Consider the following 15,453-nt stretch of genomic DNA (forward strand, 5'->3'; position numbering starts at 1 on the left):
ATCAAATCCAGCAGTCCTTAAATTCCTTTCTTTTTTCTTTTTTATTATTTTGGCTGTGCTGGGTCTCCATTGCGGCACGCGGGCTTCTCTCTAGTTGCGGTGCAGGCTTAGTTGCCCTGTGGCATGTGGGATCTTAGTTCCCCAACCAGAGATCTAACCCGTGTCCCCTGCATTGGAAGGCAGATTCTTAGCCACTGGACCACCGGGGAAGTCCCCTTAAATTCCTTTCTAAATTTCAGAAAAGTCAACTTTTTCAACATCGTTTTACTTAGGAAGAGGGGAAAGAAATTGAGATTCCAACTTTATATCTCTCCTTTTTTCTGAAAGCCACAATCTTTGCACATTTTAAGTTGGGAAACTGTTGGAAGGTGCTGTCTCTTGTGCATTGTGCGATGCTTACAAATATCCCTGGTCTCTATTGACTAGATGACAGTAGTACCACCCCAATGTGACAATCAAAAATGTCTGTAGACGTTACCAAATGTCCCCGGGAGGGGAGCAAAAATCACTCCCAAATTGAGAACCACTGTTATAGAAAGATTTCTCATCTTCACACAGCTATTATTTGCCTCCTCCAATTTTTACTTACGTATTTCTTACTCTTAAGTGACTGAATCAGTACACGATAGACAGTAGGACAGAATTGTAAGGCCAAGAAATGTATGTCCTGTAATTTCCCTTCCCCATCATGCCCTTTTGCAATCCCTGATAAGGAAAAAATGACATGTCTTCTTAAAAATTCAAATAATCTTAAAATTTCATAGCTTAAAAAGGTAATATAGGAATTGGGAGTAGACATTTTCTAATTTTGAGAGAAGAAATGTCTACTTTACACACATATATAGCCTCTTTACACTGCAAAAAGGAATTAAAATAAATTAAAATTGAATGCTGTAAAATGTGCCAAATAGAACAGAAATCTGTTGAAGATAACAAACAAAAAACTACAAGTATTTCCAGGAATCTAATGAGTCTGCTGCTACAGTTGAGCACTGTTCTGAGTTTCTGGACAACAAAGAAGGAAAAATCCTGAGTTAATAAGGGAGCTGATTTGATAGGACCCATAAAGTTGTGTGCTGCATTGCATGTAATGCAAAACTTATTCCCTTGTTCTTTTCTTTTTCCAAGATAAAGTGAAATCTTTTCGTGCAGCTCTACAAGAGGAAGAACAGGCCAGCAAGCAAATCAACCCGAAGAGACCCCGTGCCCTTTAAATCAGCATTTGCTGCTAAAGGATTCCCACCCTCGCTACTGTAACATACAATGGTTCAGCTGTAAGGGCCATTCGAAAGTTTGAAATTTTAAGTGTCTGTGGGAAATGTCTTGTCCCTTCAACCTGAATGACATTTCAGTTTTGTGAAACACTCCTTTGTCTACAGGATGCTTCTAGTCCAGGAGGCACAGCCGAGGCTTGGGAATAGTGAAGCATTTTGTTTCATTTACCCACATAGTGATTTACTTTTGAAGTTCCTTGCCAATTTTATTTTCTGTATGATGAAGTAAGATTGTGGACTTGATCCAGAGGTGAATAGTAGGGGGAAGCCACAGCATTTCCTTTTAACTCAGTTCAATTTTCATAGCAAGACTGAGCAGTTTTAAATCCTTTGCGTGCATGCATACCTCATCAGTGATTGTACATACCTTGCCCACTTCTAGAAACAGCTGTGCTCACCTCTTCCTGCTTTGTGCCTTGACTAAGGCTACTGACCCTAAATTTCTGAAGCACAGCCAAGATAAATTACATTCCTTATTTGTCATTGTAAATTACCTTTATTGTGTGTACATTTTTACTGTAATTGAGACATTTTGTGTGTGTGACTAGATTTGCAGGATGTGCCATATCATTGAATGGAACTAAAGTCTGTGACAGTGGACATAGCTGCTGGACCATTCCATCTTATATGTAAAAATATCTGGAATTATGATTTTAAAACCATATAACATGTGGTTATAATTTTCTTAGCATTTTCTTTGTAAAGAACTAAAATATAAACTAGCTGGTGTATAATAAAAAGTAATGAAATTCTGAAAAGAGTTTTATCTTAGGATAATACATATATATGCAGTGTGTGTTCCAGTGTGGTATTAACAAGACTAATAGTGCAATTTGATCTTTACCAATACCATTACTTAAGTTGAAGTGTCCATTAGCACCCCAAAATGTACCTTTTAAATGGTACTGTTAAAGGAAATTGGCTTCTGATGCATGAATATGTACATGTACGTTGAAAGTAGTCCATAATAGAACTGTTAGTTTAAGCCAAGTATAGACAGTACATAACTCTCTTGAAAAAGAATTTAAGCTAAGAAAGAGATGACTTTGCCTTAAAAGGCAGATCTGACCCAAGCTCCACCCATTACCTAATGTATGATGTTTCACCATTATTTGATGAGAATCACTAAATTCTCACCAATCATCAGTTCATCTAGGGCATGCTGCTTTTTAAATAGTGGCACTTATTTTTACAGATTGCTATTCCAAGGAAGAAAACTGGCCACTTTTCATGTAAATATTTTGTTAGAAGATTTATATATCTCTCTAGGAGTTTTCCCTCAGTTCCCAGGATAGTGTCTAGGAGTACATTAACAACAACAAAAAGTCTCCCAAGGGTGTCTTGTTTTGATTTACTCTAGGGAACTACCAGCTCATTCATATGGGCTAATGGGAAGCTATGAATAGAGTCACATGAGCCAGATTCCCTACTTCACTGTCCACAGAACTCAGAAGGTCGCTGTGGGAAATCCTAACGCCATGGTGAAAAGCTCCTCTGTAAACTTGAAATCTAGAGCAAGTGTAGATTTTCACAGTGTGCTTATTATTAAATCTATGGAATGAGTTTTCGAGACAGTTTACTTCAATACAATCAATCACCTTTGTTTTGGAAGGGACTCAGGTTTTCTTGCAGCTGTAAGGTATGTTCTATTTGTGTTTATTTCAAGGAGAAGAGGAAGAATGGAGAGCTGTTACTATTGACCTTACAGAGGCTGTTTAAAAAGGTAGTTTCTGAGCCTAACCGATCTTCAAAGGACATAAAGAGATATGTGAATTTACTCATTTTAAAGCACAACAGATTAGTCTTAATTTATTATTTAAATTAGAAGGGTACTATCTCTGGAAGGTCTCCTCAATATGAAATGTACTGCCTTATACTATAATGGCTTCATTCTGGTTAGTATTCAAGGTATATTAAAAATCCGTACCAGAAAAGATCTTGGTAGTATAATCCATTCCTTCAGTTTTACAGATAGGGAAATCTGAAGGTTATAAAAGGGACTAAAACTCAGCAGTCCATAGGAGGACAGGGAAATAAGAGGGAAAGCTGAATTCAATCTTAAATTTAGATTTTCCTTTAAGGATAGAGATGGTGCAAGTGAACTTTGCTAATTAAGTAGTTTTGTGAGATTAAAAAAACCTACTCTTAAGTTTACGTAGTATTTATGTAACAAAAGTGGCTTTGTGCAGTTATTATTTAAAGAATAACTTAAATTTTTTGGATCTGGATTAAACATTCTTTACTTTCTCAGACTTGAAAGCTGATATCCCTATTAATAATTAACTAAAAATATACAAGATTTTAGTTATATAGGAATGTTTTAATGTATCACTTTGAAGCCAGATTTCTAAAAAATCTGTTTATGCAAACAACCTATCTTTCCTTCTAGGTTCACTCAGTGTACCTCTGTTAAAATAATTTGGATTTTAACTTTAAAGCCAGTGTTGATTTATAAAATCCTTTGAAATTTTAAATCTATGACTATCTCCCAAGAAAAAACATACAATCTTATAGTTCATTTCATTCTAGTTGAGCATCCTCATTTACAAGTAAGGAATGCCCAGAAGTAATATGCCTGGCACCATGTGGTGGCAGTAGCAGACTCAGGCTTACCTAGAACCTTAGCCTATTATGCTGCAGGATTGCTAAAGGGGTAGGCAGTGATAGAAATTATATAGGATAAACAGAGAAAGAATGAGAGAAGCAAAATAACATTTTAGGAAACAAGGAAACAATTGCTTTACTGTACACATGAATAACAAGAAGAAATGGTATGGGGAATATGTGACTAAATTAAGCATATTTTAACTTTCTTATGACTTGAAGAACAAAGGCCTAAAGAGCTAAAATCCTAAAAAAAGGTTCTCACAGTAATATATAACATAGGAAATATTAGTGTAACATCTTTATATAATACACTGTTAGAAATAACTTTTAAGTGTAAAGTTGTGCGTGTCTGCGGCTCTTAAACTTGAAGAGTATCATGTATAAATTGGACCCTGCCCTATGTTATATATTAAAATCAAACCAAAACCAAAAAAAAAAAAAAACAACCTGTACAGTTAGAATTGACTTACTTCCTTAAAAATTCAGAGTAATAAACGGTGACAACAGTAGTAAATCAAAAATAGTCAAGCACATAGTGTCCAAGCATAGTTCATCTTCTCAAATTACTAAGAATATATAATTCCACTTTGTTGAGTTTGGAAACTTCTCTTCTGCAGATACCTAAGAAAAATGGATACCTTCTGCATTGAATCCATGTAGCAATCTGAAAAAAGAAACCAAAATGGGATGGTATTGAAATGCTAGTTTGTAGCAAGTAACAGTGCATACATAGTCCCTATACCATGAATTCTAAAACACAAATACATCAGCAAACCTGTGAAGCCCACCCACTCCTAACACTAGTCATTAAAGAAACTTTATTCTTCAACTAAATTTATGAGATGTATATTGGTTAAAACCACATCATTTTGGTGCCTCTTCTGTCATAGCCTGTATGTCTTAAGGCATGATGAATTTAACTAAAATGATCTTAGACCTACACTATCCCTGGCCTAAGAGGACACTGGCCCTTTTTTCCATTTCAACCTGGCAAGTGAATGTGAAGCTGTCTGGAATTAGAGGCAGGAGAGAGATGAATGGCTAATCTCATGTGTCCATTCTTCCTCTCTGAGCTCACTGTTACTGAGGTTCAAATTAAATACTCACTGCTTCTCTCTGGATACCTGTGTACTTATTAGATCCTAGTTAGCAAACTGCATGTTTAGTAACCTTGAAGAAGATTAATAAGAATGAAGGAAAATAAGATGAAATATTTCTACTTAGACCTGCCTGAGATTATTTTCAGAATGGCCCCATAAGAACCATCGAGATGGTTTAAGATATCTGAAAAAGGAAGATGGGTACTTATGAATAATGTTCAACTCCTAGGATTAACATCTAATAAAGACTCAGTAGTACTGCTAGCCTGCCAATAAAATATAAGCGCCATTTGTCTCAGTTACATACAACTGTGTTTCTAGCATAGAAAAGTCAAACCAATGACTTTTATAACAATCTACCCTCTTTTTTATCAGCCTCTAGACCATGGAAGCTTTAAAAATGAATTGGATAAACAGGAAAAAAATTATGGTTTATTAGTTAGGAAATCAGAGTGTTAGTGATTAAAAACAATGAATACAGGTTAATAATTACCTGGGTAATTTGACGCCTTACTCTGCTTTCCTAAGACTTACTTGCTTAATCCAAGGAGAACAAATTTCGGTCTACATTGCCCAGTTAATTATGCCTCAGTCCACAAAATAAGTTACTGAACCAGTTAGAAATGATAACCAGATATGATTGTAACTAATATTATTTCATACGTAAAAGCTATTCTCAATAAAGAAAAAAGACCCAACTGTATATATTATGATTCTTTTACCTTACAGGCTACTTTGAAGAGACAAACTGTTAAGACTAACTATGAATGGGAGTTGGGGGAGGGGGCTGGAGGGGAGGAGCACGCACACCACCACACACATGGCCACAGAGGTTACTCCAGGCTCGGACTGTTCTTCACCACTGTTCTTATAGGAAGTGTTCATTCTGCTGCAGCTAACTAGCCTCCGTCTTCTACACCAAATACTATTCCATACCATGGAAGTGCTATGCAATAACTCCCAGGTAGCAGCACCTTATACCACTTAAAAGCCTTTAAATTTCTACATCTGAAGGTGTCACAGTAAAGATATGTAAAAATGTAGGAAAAAGAAAATGTAGTTACCTAATGAAATCATCTATGTCCATGGAACGGGCCCGCTTGTCACTAAAACCTGTGCTGGTTAGGATTTGCTGTATTTTATCTGCTATGCTGAAATCTTCTGGTATTATCTATCAATATAAGATTCAGAATAAATGAACAACATATCTTTAATGAAGTCACCTTGACTCTTTTTTTTTTTTTTTTTTTTAGTTCAGTAAGTCATAAACAGTCACCTTATCTGTTCATGATAGTTTTGGAAAGCCTGTTTGTGCAGATTAAGACTTGGATCTCTCATTAGTTAAGTGGTTGATTTTTTAGCACATACCAAATACATAGAAGACCTTGAATGAATTAAATCATGTATATTGCCCTTTTTCTTCTTAGAAATTCTGAAATAGTTGTTTCAGGCGTCACAAAGTACTTCATAACACATAAAATAACTAAAGCTACAAAATAAATTTTACAGCAATTGCTGCTTCTTTAAAAGTAACATATTCTTGGCACAAATTTCATTTTACCAGCTAGTTAAGTTTTTCTCATAGATGGCCTCTCCAACCCTTGAGAATATGTCATACTTTACATCTTTCATCTAAAAACTTCTCTTAATCCAGCGTAACATTTCCTATGTAGGTAGATGTTCAATGACTTTATTCATAAAATGGAGGTAGCAATGTGGTACATTAAACCATGTAAGATCTGAATAAAAAAATACAAAGGAAATTTGCTTTTATCTGTCTGCTCCGTTTAATTAGCTTGAAAGAACTAAAAAGTTATCAAACATCACAGTCATTATATATGGATATGTCTATGTGTGCTCACACACACAGCTAGTTAAAATGTTGCACAGATAATAAAGAGACATGAGGTTCACAACCAGAAATCTGCTATTTATCTCATACTTTGTTCTAATTATTTCAACTTCTGGGTATTAAAAAAAAGTGATTGAGAAAATAGTAACTTTAAATTTGTAATTGCTATGTAAGCAACAAGCAAGAAGGGACGGCCACAATTCAAAGGCTAGCACATGGTACACAATTATTTTAAGCTGAGTAAGTTACACAAGCTTAAAACTTTGAGAAAATTATGATTCAACTGAATCTTTTTATGGCAAAAAAAAAAAAAAAACTCAGTAAAAGAGGATGGAGTATTCAAGGGTGTTCAGATATGTTCTGCAAAATACATAGCAGCACTGACCTGTTAGAATTCAAATTCTAGTGCTAGTTAGACATGACATACTGTCTTTTAAGGATCCTATGGAATGTTCAAAATTAAGAATCTTGTAATGATATATGAAACAGAATAGGAAATAGAGGGACATTTTAAAACACAACAAATTATTGAAACAACAGAAACATTTTCTGCTTACAATATTATGGACCGAACAGTGAATTCTGTAGTTTTTTTCCAGTAGCTGTTGCACTGCACTTGACCTGTATTACATAAAGACATGATATCACTATTATTCCCAAATCAGATTATAAATAATTTCCTTTAAGTTTATTATGATTAAATCTATGTTCCATATGGCAAAATTAAGGAACTAAAAAAGCTGTTGAATATTTAAACTTCTGAAATAATTGCAACTACTAATATTTAAAAAGTAAGTCCTGATAAACATCTCTCACATTCTTAAAGAAGTTCTAGACTCCACAAAACATCATCTACAAACATTTTTTTTCATTGTGGCTTTTACCTTTCTTTTGACCTTGGGCCGCAAATTGCTGTTATATTTTTCCAAGTTAAAATGCCATGCATCTCAAAAATGTGGAAGGGGTCCATCATCACCTCATCTTTCCAAGGAAAAACTAGGCAGATGTGTGGTCAGTTTTTGGTTTTTTTCCCATTTTGCAAAAAACCCCTGATCTAATTCCCAAGTCCAGGAACTTTTCCTCGTTAACTTCTCCTGCCTCCCAAAGTACAAAATTAAGAAGATAAAATGTGTCTGGACATGGATCATGTTTATGCTTTAGGGTATCTGTTCAGGAAAAAGGACCAAATTCTAGCACTTAGCACAGTATCTGAAGCACTGATCCCTCATATATCATAAATTAGTAAAATACTTACTTAAATGCAGCAGACAGTGTCTTGTTTTTCCTAACAAAGGTGATCCTTACTAGGCCATCCCATTCCTGAAACAGTAGACGGATATTTTCTTACAGAATATTAAACCCTGCCTATACCTACTAGGTATTATTTTGTGTTAATATATAAAAATGAAAAGAGTGATGGAGTGAAGAAAATGTTCTATGTCTTGATCTGGCTGGCACACATATGCAAAAGTAAGATGCATACTTGATTTTCACACTTCCGTGCACCCCACTGAATATTTTACCCTCAATTTTAAAAATAGAAAAAAAATACATATTCCACATCTGAACAAAGAACATGGCATTTATTTAAATCTAAGTATCATTTTCAAAAAACTCAAGACAGACATGATTTAGAATATAGCCTGTGCAATACACCTAAGTAAACCTTGCAGGAATAACTGACAACCACTCCACTGCCACCAGTTACTGACCACATAAGCAATCACGTTTTTATCCCATGTGATTGCAGTAAGGTTTTACATCAAATCATCTGGCTTTCTTCTCTTTTTAAATGGCAGAAATTAGAATTTTGATTAAAAAGTGTTACTCATACTATTTAACACAACTATTTTCATTTTATCTTGTTTCCCATGTCTTATTCAAATAGGTACATGTTTTCCATAGCTATAATCTTCAGCAAATTGCAATGGCATTCTAATCTTTTTACCTTTTGCAAACATTTTCCTTGCTCTTGAGGGCCTCAACAACTATCTTGTGTCAAATAATTCCATCTACTCCATCACAGGGATGTATAATTAACATTCTCCTGTTTAGACATTTAGGTTGACTCATTACCTTTCTGCTGCTTACAGACACACATCTTCCAGGTTGGACTTTTTTTTCCCCTTACTGAATGACCTAGTTATTTTAACCTCACCTGAAAATTGATAGGTGGTGGTGGATTCTTAGGTTCTATCCTTACAACACTGGATTCCACCTTGGGTGGTGGTCTGAAGTTATTCTTTCCAACCTATTAATCAGAAAATGTTTAAGGAGTCCGCTCAAAAACAACTTTAAATAGTAATCAAATATGCTTTCCTCCCAGAAGGCACAGCTAGATGCTCAAGGATGAGTTAAGCCACATTATTTCAACAACAGTCACGTACTTTCATTAGATGGTCCACACGTGCTAATAGCTGTGTATTAATTGACAGTCTGCAGTATAACTTATCTCCAGGTTTTGCAACCAGTCGGAGAGCAAATTCTCTTTGAAACATAAGTACAGCACATCTGAAAAAGACAGCAGAAAGGGATAAGGAACAAGGTCATTTTCAACTATAAATGTATTTTAACTGCAATGACTTTTCTTAAGTGGGAAATAGAGCAAAGCAATATCTGGGGTGAATAATTAGTCCAGCTGGCCAGAAGGGAGGAGAACACTTTCAGCCTGAGCTTTATTACCACAAAATGATCCAGCTGCCTTTGTTTTTCATTGTGTAATGGCCGTAGCTCCAACCCCTTGCAAATGTAAGCCCTCAATGATCAGATGAGAAAGTATTTCAGATCAGCACTAGTCCATAAGCCCCTCTAGGAAAACAAAACCCAGGGACTTCCCTGGTGGTCCAGTGGTTAAGAATCTGCCTTCCAATACAGGGGACGCAGGTTTGATCCCTGGCTGGGGAACTAAGGTCCCACTGTGCCACGGGGCAACTAAGCCTGCATGCTCTGGCACCCAGATGCCACAACGAAAGATCTCATGTGCCTCAACTAGGACCCGACACAACCAAATAAATAAATAAATATTTTAAAAAACAAAACAAAACCCAAACAAACAAAACTGGTTCAGTAGCCGAACTGTATTCATGGGGCGGTAAACATCCCTCTGGAAGAGCTGAGGCAGGTGGTGACATCAGTGTCCTCCTGATTTAACAGGTTAAGGAAAGTGGACTTTTTATTCAGCAAGCAAGGGGGAGGCTCCTGAACAGGAGAAGAGCATCTTCAAAGCTGGGATTTGACTTTCAAACTTTTTTGACAATAAGTCACACTAAGAAATACATTTGACGTTGCAACACCTGCCACAAATATCTCTATGTATATATGTTTAGGGAACTCAAACAAAAAGTTTCATGAAACTATAATCACCTCAACTATAACTAATCAACTATAATGACATGCGCTGAATGCCCTCTGATATATTCTATTCCATGTCATTTTTTTCTAAATGACAGTCACGGGGCTTCCCCGGTGGCGCAGTGGTTAAGAGTCCGTCTGCCAATGCAGGGGACATGGGTTCGAGCCCTGGTCCGGGAAGATCCCACATGCCATGGAGCAACTGGGCCCCTGTGCCACAGCTGCTGAGCCTGTGCTCTAGAGCCTGAGAGCCACAACTACTGAGCCCACGTGCCACAACTGCTGAAGACCATGTGCCTAGAGCCTGTGCTCCTCAACAAGAGAAACCACCGCAATGAGAGGTGCGCGCACCACAACGAAGAGTGGACCCCGTTCGCCACAATCAGAGAAAGTCCACGTGCAGCAACGAAGACCCAATGCAGCCAAAAATAAAATAAATAAAATAAATAAATTTTTAAAAAATGACAGTCATGGCTCACTATATTTATTCTATAACTTCTAAGGAGTTTTTGACCTGCGATTTGAAAACTACTGGTACAGATTGTACTAGAAACCAGTTAGGAGGCCACTGTAAGAATCTAGACATAAGGTAATAAAAAGTTTGACCTGGGCTAATGGCAAGAGCATGAGAAAATAGGGAAAGGCCACCTGGTCTCAGGAGCAGGACTTAGACCACACCTCCCCCAAATAACTGGCAATTGAAAAAGAAAGAGAGAGAGAGAGGAAGAGAGAGAGAAAGCGGCACACAAATTGGTATTTTCTACAAAACAAATGCTCCAGTAGTTTTTCAACTTAAGTAACCTTAATCTTTGGCTGTCTGTGTTCATGGCCTAAACTGTCAATTTTCCTAAGATTTGGCAGTAACTTTGTTCTTCTTGTCACAAACCTGAAAAAAGGTCGGTGCAGCAACAGCTTGAAGACAAAAGGAGAAGAGATCTGTAAGAGAATTAACTAGTTAGTTCTGGGAAAGACACACCAGAAAACAATTTAGTATATATAATGTTCCCTACATTTTGAAAACATACCTGATAAGGCAAATTTGCCACACAAGCATCAAAAAATGGCAAATCTGTTTTCAACACATCACCCACCATTACTTGAAGTTTGCTGGCCAGAGGCCTGATAATAAGAAAAGAAAAGCAATTAGAAAGAATATTGTTTCATGAGACTGAAATGCACTTTAATTCTATTATGTATACTCACGTGCCCTGAACTCTTTTGTGAAGTTCAGCTACTAGCCTTAGGTCAAGTTCACAGGCGATTACCTAAATTCAAAAAAAAAAAATTTTTTTTAGGTTAATTATGGAGTATAAATCTTTTCCTGTTATCTCAATGGAAACTCTTACATGATTTAAATGAATTAAACTCCTTTTCCCAATTCTACCATCAATATTCCTTCAATTGTACTCTACCAGCATATTTTAAAGAACTTATTTAAAAGAATTTAATGAAGAGAGTATTTACAAAATGTGGGAATGGGGTTAAGGGAACAACAACAAAAACACCACCCAGAAAAGTAGACAACCAGACTATGTGAGCGTTCTACCCAAATAATTGACAGAATTATTGTGCTCATATGGCTCCACGCTTTGTAACGCAACTGATGACGAAAAAAATACACAGTATGTCTTTGTAGTAAATGTTCTCAGAAGCACACAAAGCAACTGCTCCTGGAATGAATATATCACTTCTCTCACCTACTAAGATCCAGAACATACGGCACAGATAACTTCTCAAGTAAATGAAAAGGGATACCAGATAGGCTAAAATTTTAATTTTATTTCAATATAAGCTGAGGTTTTACTGACTTCCAGGAAGACCACATCTACAGAGTAGATATATGTGCCGTTTAGTCTGTTTAGCTCCCAGGTCCATTCTCCAGCTTTCTCTGTGCCTGTAGGGTGATACAGTTCAGCTCCATTGCCCTTTGACTTCTGGTTGGGATTGACTACTGAAAGGCAATGGCCTGATGAAAGGCATTACCGGTGCAAAGGGCAACGCTGAGTATTTCCCAATGTCTGCCCGTGCCTTGCACAAGTTTTGGCAGCGGCTGTGTTCTGCTATGAGTGGCCCCTGTTTGATGGCTCCTGCTCTTACTTGGGCTCCGGTAACACACTTCCCTCCTCTTGCCCCTTGAGGTCTTTGGATAGTAACTACTTCCTGCTGTTGCTAGTCCCTAGGTTTTTCACTAATGTTTACTGGTTCCCTTAACATTCCCACATTTTGTCAATGGTCTCTTCATTGAGCTCTCTTCAGATAGGTTCTTTAAAATGTGTTGCCTGCTTCCACCAGAAGACACAACAGTGGTCCAATGTAACTGGAACTAGGTAAGCCAAGAGACAAAGAAGGTACCAGCAGTGGCCAGGTGACACCCTAATCTCAGAGGCCTGTGCTAGATCTCCTCCAAAGTCCTAAGTTCCAATAACTCCAATTGCTGTGCTTTGTTCCCCTGAGCCTAGAGGTGGTAGCTGCTCTTTGTAATTACTACTATTGGGTTACCTCAGTGTTCCCATTTTTTCTCTTAGTCCTCTAATAACCATGTAACCAATTCCCTATATTAAATTCCCTGTATTGAAATATCCAATGTGGTTTGTTTTCCTGATTGATATACCCCATATTTTCTTTTTCTTTTAATCCATTTTTAAAAACTGAGATATAATTGACATATAACATTACATTAGTTTCAGGTGTACAACATAATGATTAGATATATGTAACATTCATGACCACATAATTACAATCTTATTTTCTTGTGATGAGAATTTTTACTCTCTTTAGCAACTTTCAAATATACTACACAGTACTGTTAACTACAGTCACCATGATGTCCATTACATCCCACGACTCACTTATTTTATAACTGGAAGTTGGTACCTTTTGACCCCCTTCACCCAGTTCGCTCATATTTTCTAAGATAAAGTTTCTAGCAAAGGAGCAATTAATTAAATAGATCTGTAAGCCACCTGAGCTTGCTCACATAGTAATTTCTGATACCAAACACTAAATCCTCTTTTTACCTTTTTTGCCTTTTCTAGCAACTTTACAGTCATATTGCCAGTTCCAGGTCCAACTTCCAGCACCACATCCGTTGGTCTTAAGGCAGCCTACAAGCAAGCACAACCACTTTAGCTTTACAGGCACATCTGTAATAATTTAATTTACATCTGAATATCTTTACTCAAAAGTGCTCAGTGAGATCTTATCCTGACTCCCTTTTTAGGAGATTCCTTCATGATCTATGTGCTTAACAAAAATTATCTCATTAACATTAGGTGCAACTGGAAATCTAACACCTCTCCTAACTTGGGGCAATGGTTAGGAGTCAGAAAAGCAGGAATAGTAGTTCTTTCTGAGAGTGGCATTCTGCTTTCTACCTTTGAAATGATTCCAACAGCATCTTGTTACCAACTCTGTTATCACCAAGTTCAAACTGGAAAGGTCAAAATGATGACCTTGCCTGAAAACCATAACACGTTGTACCAGTATTTCTCAATTCTACATCCATGTATGGTTTCAGGGATGCAGGAGTATCCAGAAATTGTACACAAAACTTGGTGTCTGTATGCACACAGCTGCAGTTCATAGCTTTCATCAGATGCTCAAAGGAATCCATGAGCCAAAAAGGTTAAAAAGCTAGGCCAACTCTCATTTTGTAAACGACACTAAGTCGAGATTCTCTATGTAATGTTCTTTCTACAGCTCCAGAATGCTTCCTTTGCAACCATGAAAGTAATCTGCACCACCTGTGCTTCTTGTCCTAGCACCCAATCATCCAAAACAATAAGAGAACATCAATAACCCATACAGGAAGAATACTCCAAAGAGTTTATATGTGGCATTGGCTTATACCATATAGGTTTCTCTGGGGAACAAACTTCCAAAGGTGTCTGTTTAGACATACTTTTAGGGTCTGGAGTAAATAAAAACTAACAGTGATAGATGGTGCCTAGAAAAAGTGATTGGGAATAAAAGAATAATAATCTGGAACCGAACAAGTAGAAATGTCAAGCTAAGAAGTAAATAATCTACAGAAAGATAAAAGAATTTGGAGCCAGGAGAAGCCGAGACCCACAGAAGGAAGCAAATCATATTGAAGACAGCTTGTGAATCCTACACAGTTCCTCAATTCATTCAGCAAGTATTTATACAGCATCTATTTTGTGCCAGGCATCCTTTCTGTGCTCAGATATTCCGAAGAATAAAATCAGTAACCCAATAACTCTCTCTCTCTCCTCTTCCACACCCACCTTATCGATAATGCTGTTAACAATGAGAGGATTTTTCAAAACGTGCTGCCCAATCCCCGTGTTGAACGTGAGTCCTGGAAGAAAACATGAAATAGCCTTAATTTCCCAACTAAAATCAAATATTGGACCATCCCAGAGAAGAAAGTAGGATAGTTGGGGGAAAGTATGTGCGCCAACAAGAGCCACCAAACGTCACGCTTGGAGCCGGGATGACAGACTGTTTCAGTTCACCCCTTCTGCTGGAAAGGAAGCCAGAGGCTGCGCGCCGGGCCTGCGGCCGGCGCTCCGGGAAACCCGAGACTTGCGCGGCTCCCAGAGCGCGGGCCACGCCTGGTCTCACTGTCCCGGCCCAGAACTCCGTCCGCGCCCCGGGTTCGGTCCTGCCGGAAGACCCAACCCGACGGACCCCAGCTCCCTCCCGGCTGTCCCCACCTCCTCCGCTCTTCAGCTCCCGGCGTTGTTGTTGCCGTTCGCGGCACCGGCCGCTCGCCCCTGACTTGATCTTCGGCATCTCTGCAGGCAGCGGGCACACAGGCCGGGGAAGTTAGAGAGGACCGGAGGCTACAACCGCGAGTCACCGCACCACGTGGGAATCGCCGGCCCGCACCAACAGCACAGGTCCTGGCCACTTCGGGGAGGGGCGAGGACCCGCCCACTGGTTTGCTCCTTGGTGCGCCCCCAGAAAGATGGCCGACCTTGGGTCCCTGTGGCCGCCGGGAATTGAAGTCATAAGCTGGGAGAGAGCCTGGCCTCGGAAGCCTACAGATCCCAGAAGACACCGCGCTACCGATTCTGGCAGTTTGGATTGGCTAATTTGGAATCGGGGGCGGGGCCTCGCCCCTACCCACACCGAATGGGTTAAATAGGTTTTGGTGTGGTACCTGAAGGTTGTGGGGGAAGTTTAAGTTATATAACGCAGTTAGGCCTGTGGATGCTTCATCAGGCCAGGTTCTGGAATCGCTGAAATCCAAAGAAGGTTTCTTTTTGTCACGTGCCTCGCTCCTGTTTCCCAGCCGATCGTG

The 15,453-nt window shown here is 38.3% G+C and overlaps 2 protein-coding genes across 10 annotated transcripts in view; one reads left to right on the forward strand and one right to left on the reverse strand.

The window, feature by feature from the left end:
• KIF2A (kinesin family member 2A) overlaps positions 1–4,353 on the forward strand; it is a 68,459-nt gene extending 64,106 nt beyond the window's left edge. For 5 of the 7 annotated variants that reach the window (XM_036845886.1, XM_036845888.1, XM_036845887.1 and 2 more), the window contains one exon: positions 1,129–4,353. In XM_036845886.1, the coding sequence (XP_036701781.1) occupies positions 1,129–1,214 (86 nt within the window). In that variant the 3' untranslated portion in view covers positions 1,215–4,353. The remainder of the gene's footprint in view (positions 1–1,128) is intronic. The other 2 variants (XM_036845891.1, XM_036845892.1) reach the window with 1 other exon arrangement.
• Positions 4,003–15,087, reverse strand: DIMT1 (DIMT1 rRNA methyltransferase and ribosome maturation factor). Of its 3 annotated transcripts, XM_036845895.1 has the most exons (12): positions 14,864–15,083; positions 14,432–14,505; positions 13,202–13,288; positions 11,388–11,449; positions 11,210–11,303; positions 11,071–11,120; positions 9,221–9,344; positions 8,992–9,084; positions 8,089–8,153; positions 7,391–7,454; positions 6,046–6,152; positions 4,003–4,545 (listed from the first exon to the last, which is right to left on the reverse strand). In XM_036845895.1, exons 1-12 carry the CDS (start codon positions 14,940–14,942, stop codon positions 4,503–4,505), a joined length of 942 nt encoding a protein of 313 aa, XP_036701790.1. In that variant the 5' UTR covers positions 14,943–15,083; the 3' UTR covers positions 4,003–4,502. The 3 variants fall into 3 exon arrangements, with proteins under 3 accessions (XP_036701790.1, XP_036701791.1, XP_036701789.1); XM_036845896.1 differs by lacking the exon at positions 6,046–6,152 and having other exon boundaries at positions 4,288–4,545; positions 14,864–15,084; XM_036845894.1 differs by lacking the exons at positions 4,003–4,545; positions 6,046–6,152 and having other exon boundaries at positions 6,213–7,454; positions 14,864–15,087.
• Positions 15,088–15,453: the final 366 nt, after the last annotated feature.

Source organism: Balaenoptera musculus, chromosome 3 (genome assembly GCF_009873245.2).
Source record: "Balaenoptera musculus isolate JJ_BM4_2016_0621 chromosome 3, mBalMus1.pri.v3, whole genome shotgun sequence".
Classification (NCBI taxonomy): Eukaryota; Metazoa; Chordata; class Mammalia; order Artiodactyla; family Balaenopteridae; genus Balaenoptera; species Balaenoptera musculus.

Coding starts and splice junctions, on each gene's coding strand:
- DIMT1 (XM_036845894.1), bottom strand. CDS start 14,942: ATGCCGAAGATCAAGTCAGGGGCGAGCGGCCGGTGCCGCGAACGGCAA. Junction 14,506..14,863: donor GGAGCTGAAGAGCGGAGGAG/GTGGGGACAGCC, acceptor GTTTTCTTCCAG/GACTCACGTTCAACACGGGG. Junction 11,304..11,387: donor CACAAAAGAGTTCAGGGCAC/GTGAGTATACAT, acceptor TCTTATTATCAG/GCCTCTGGCCAGCAAACTTC.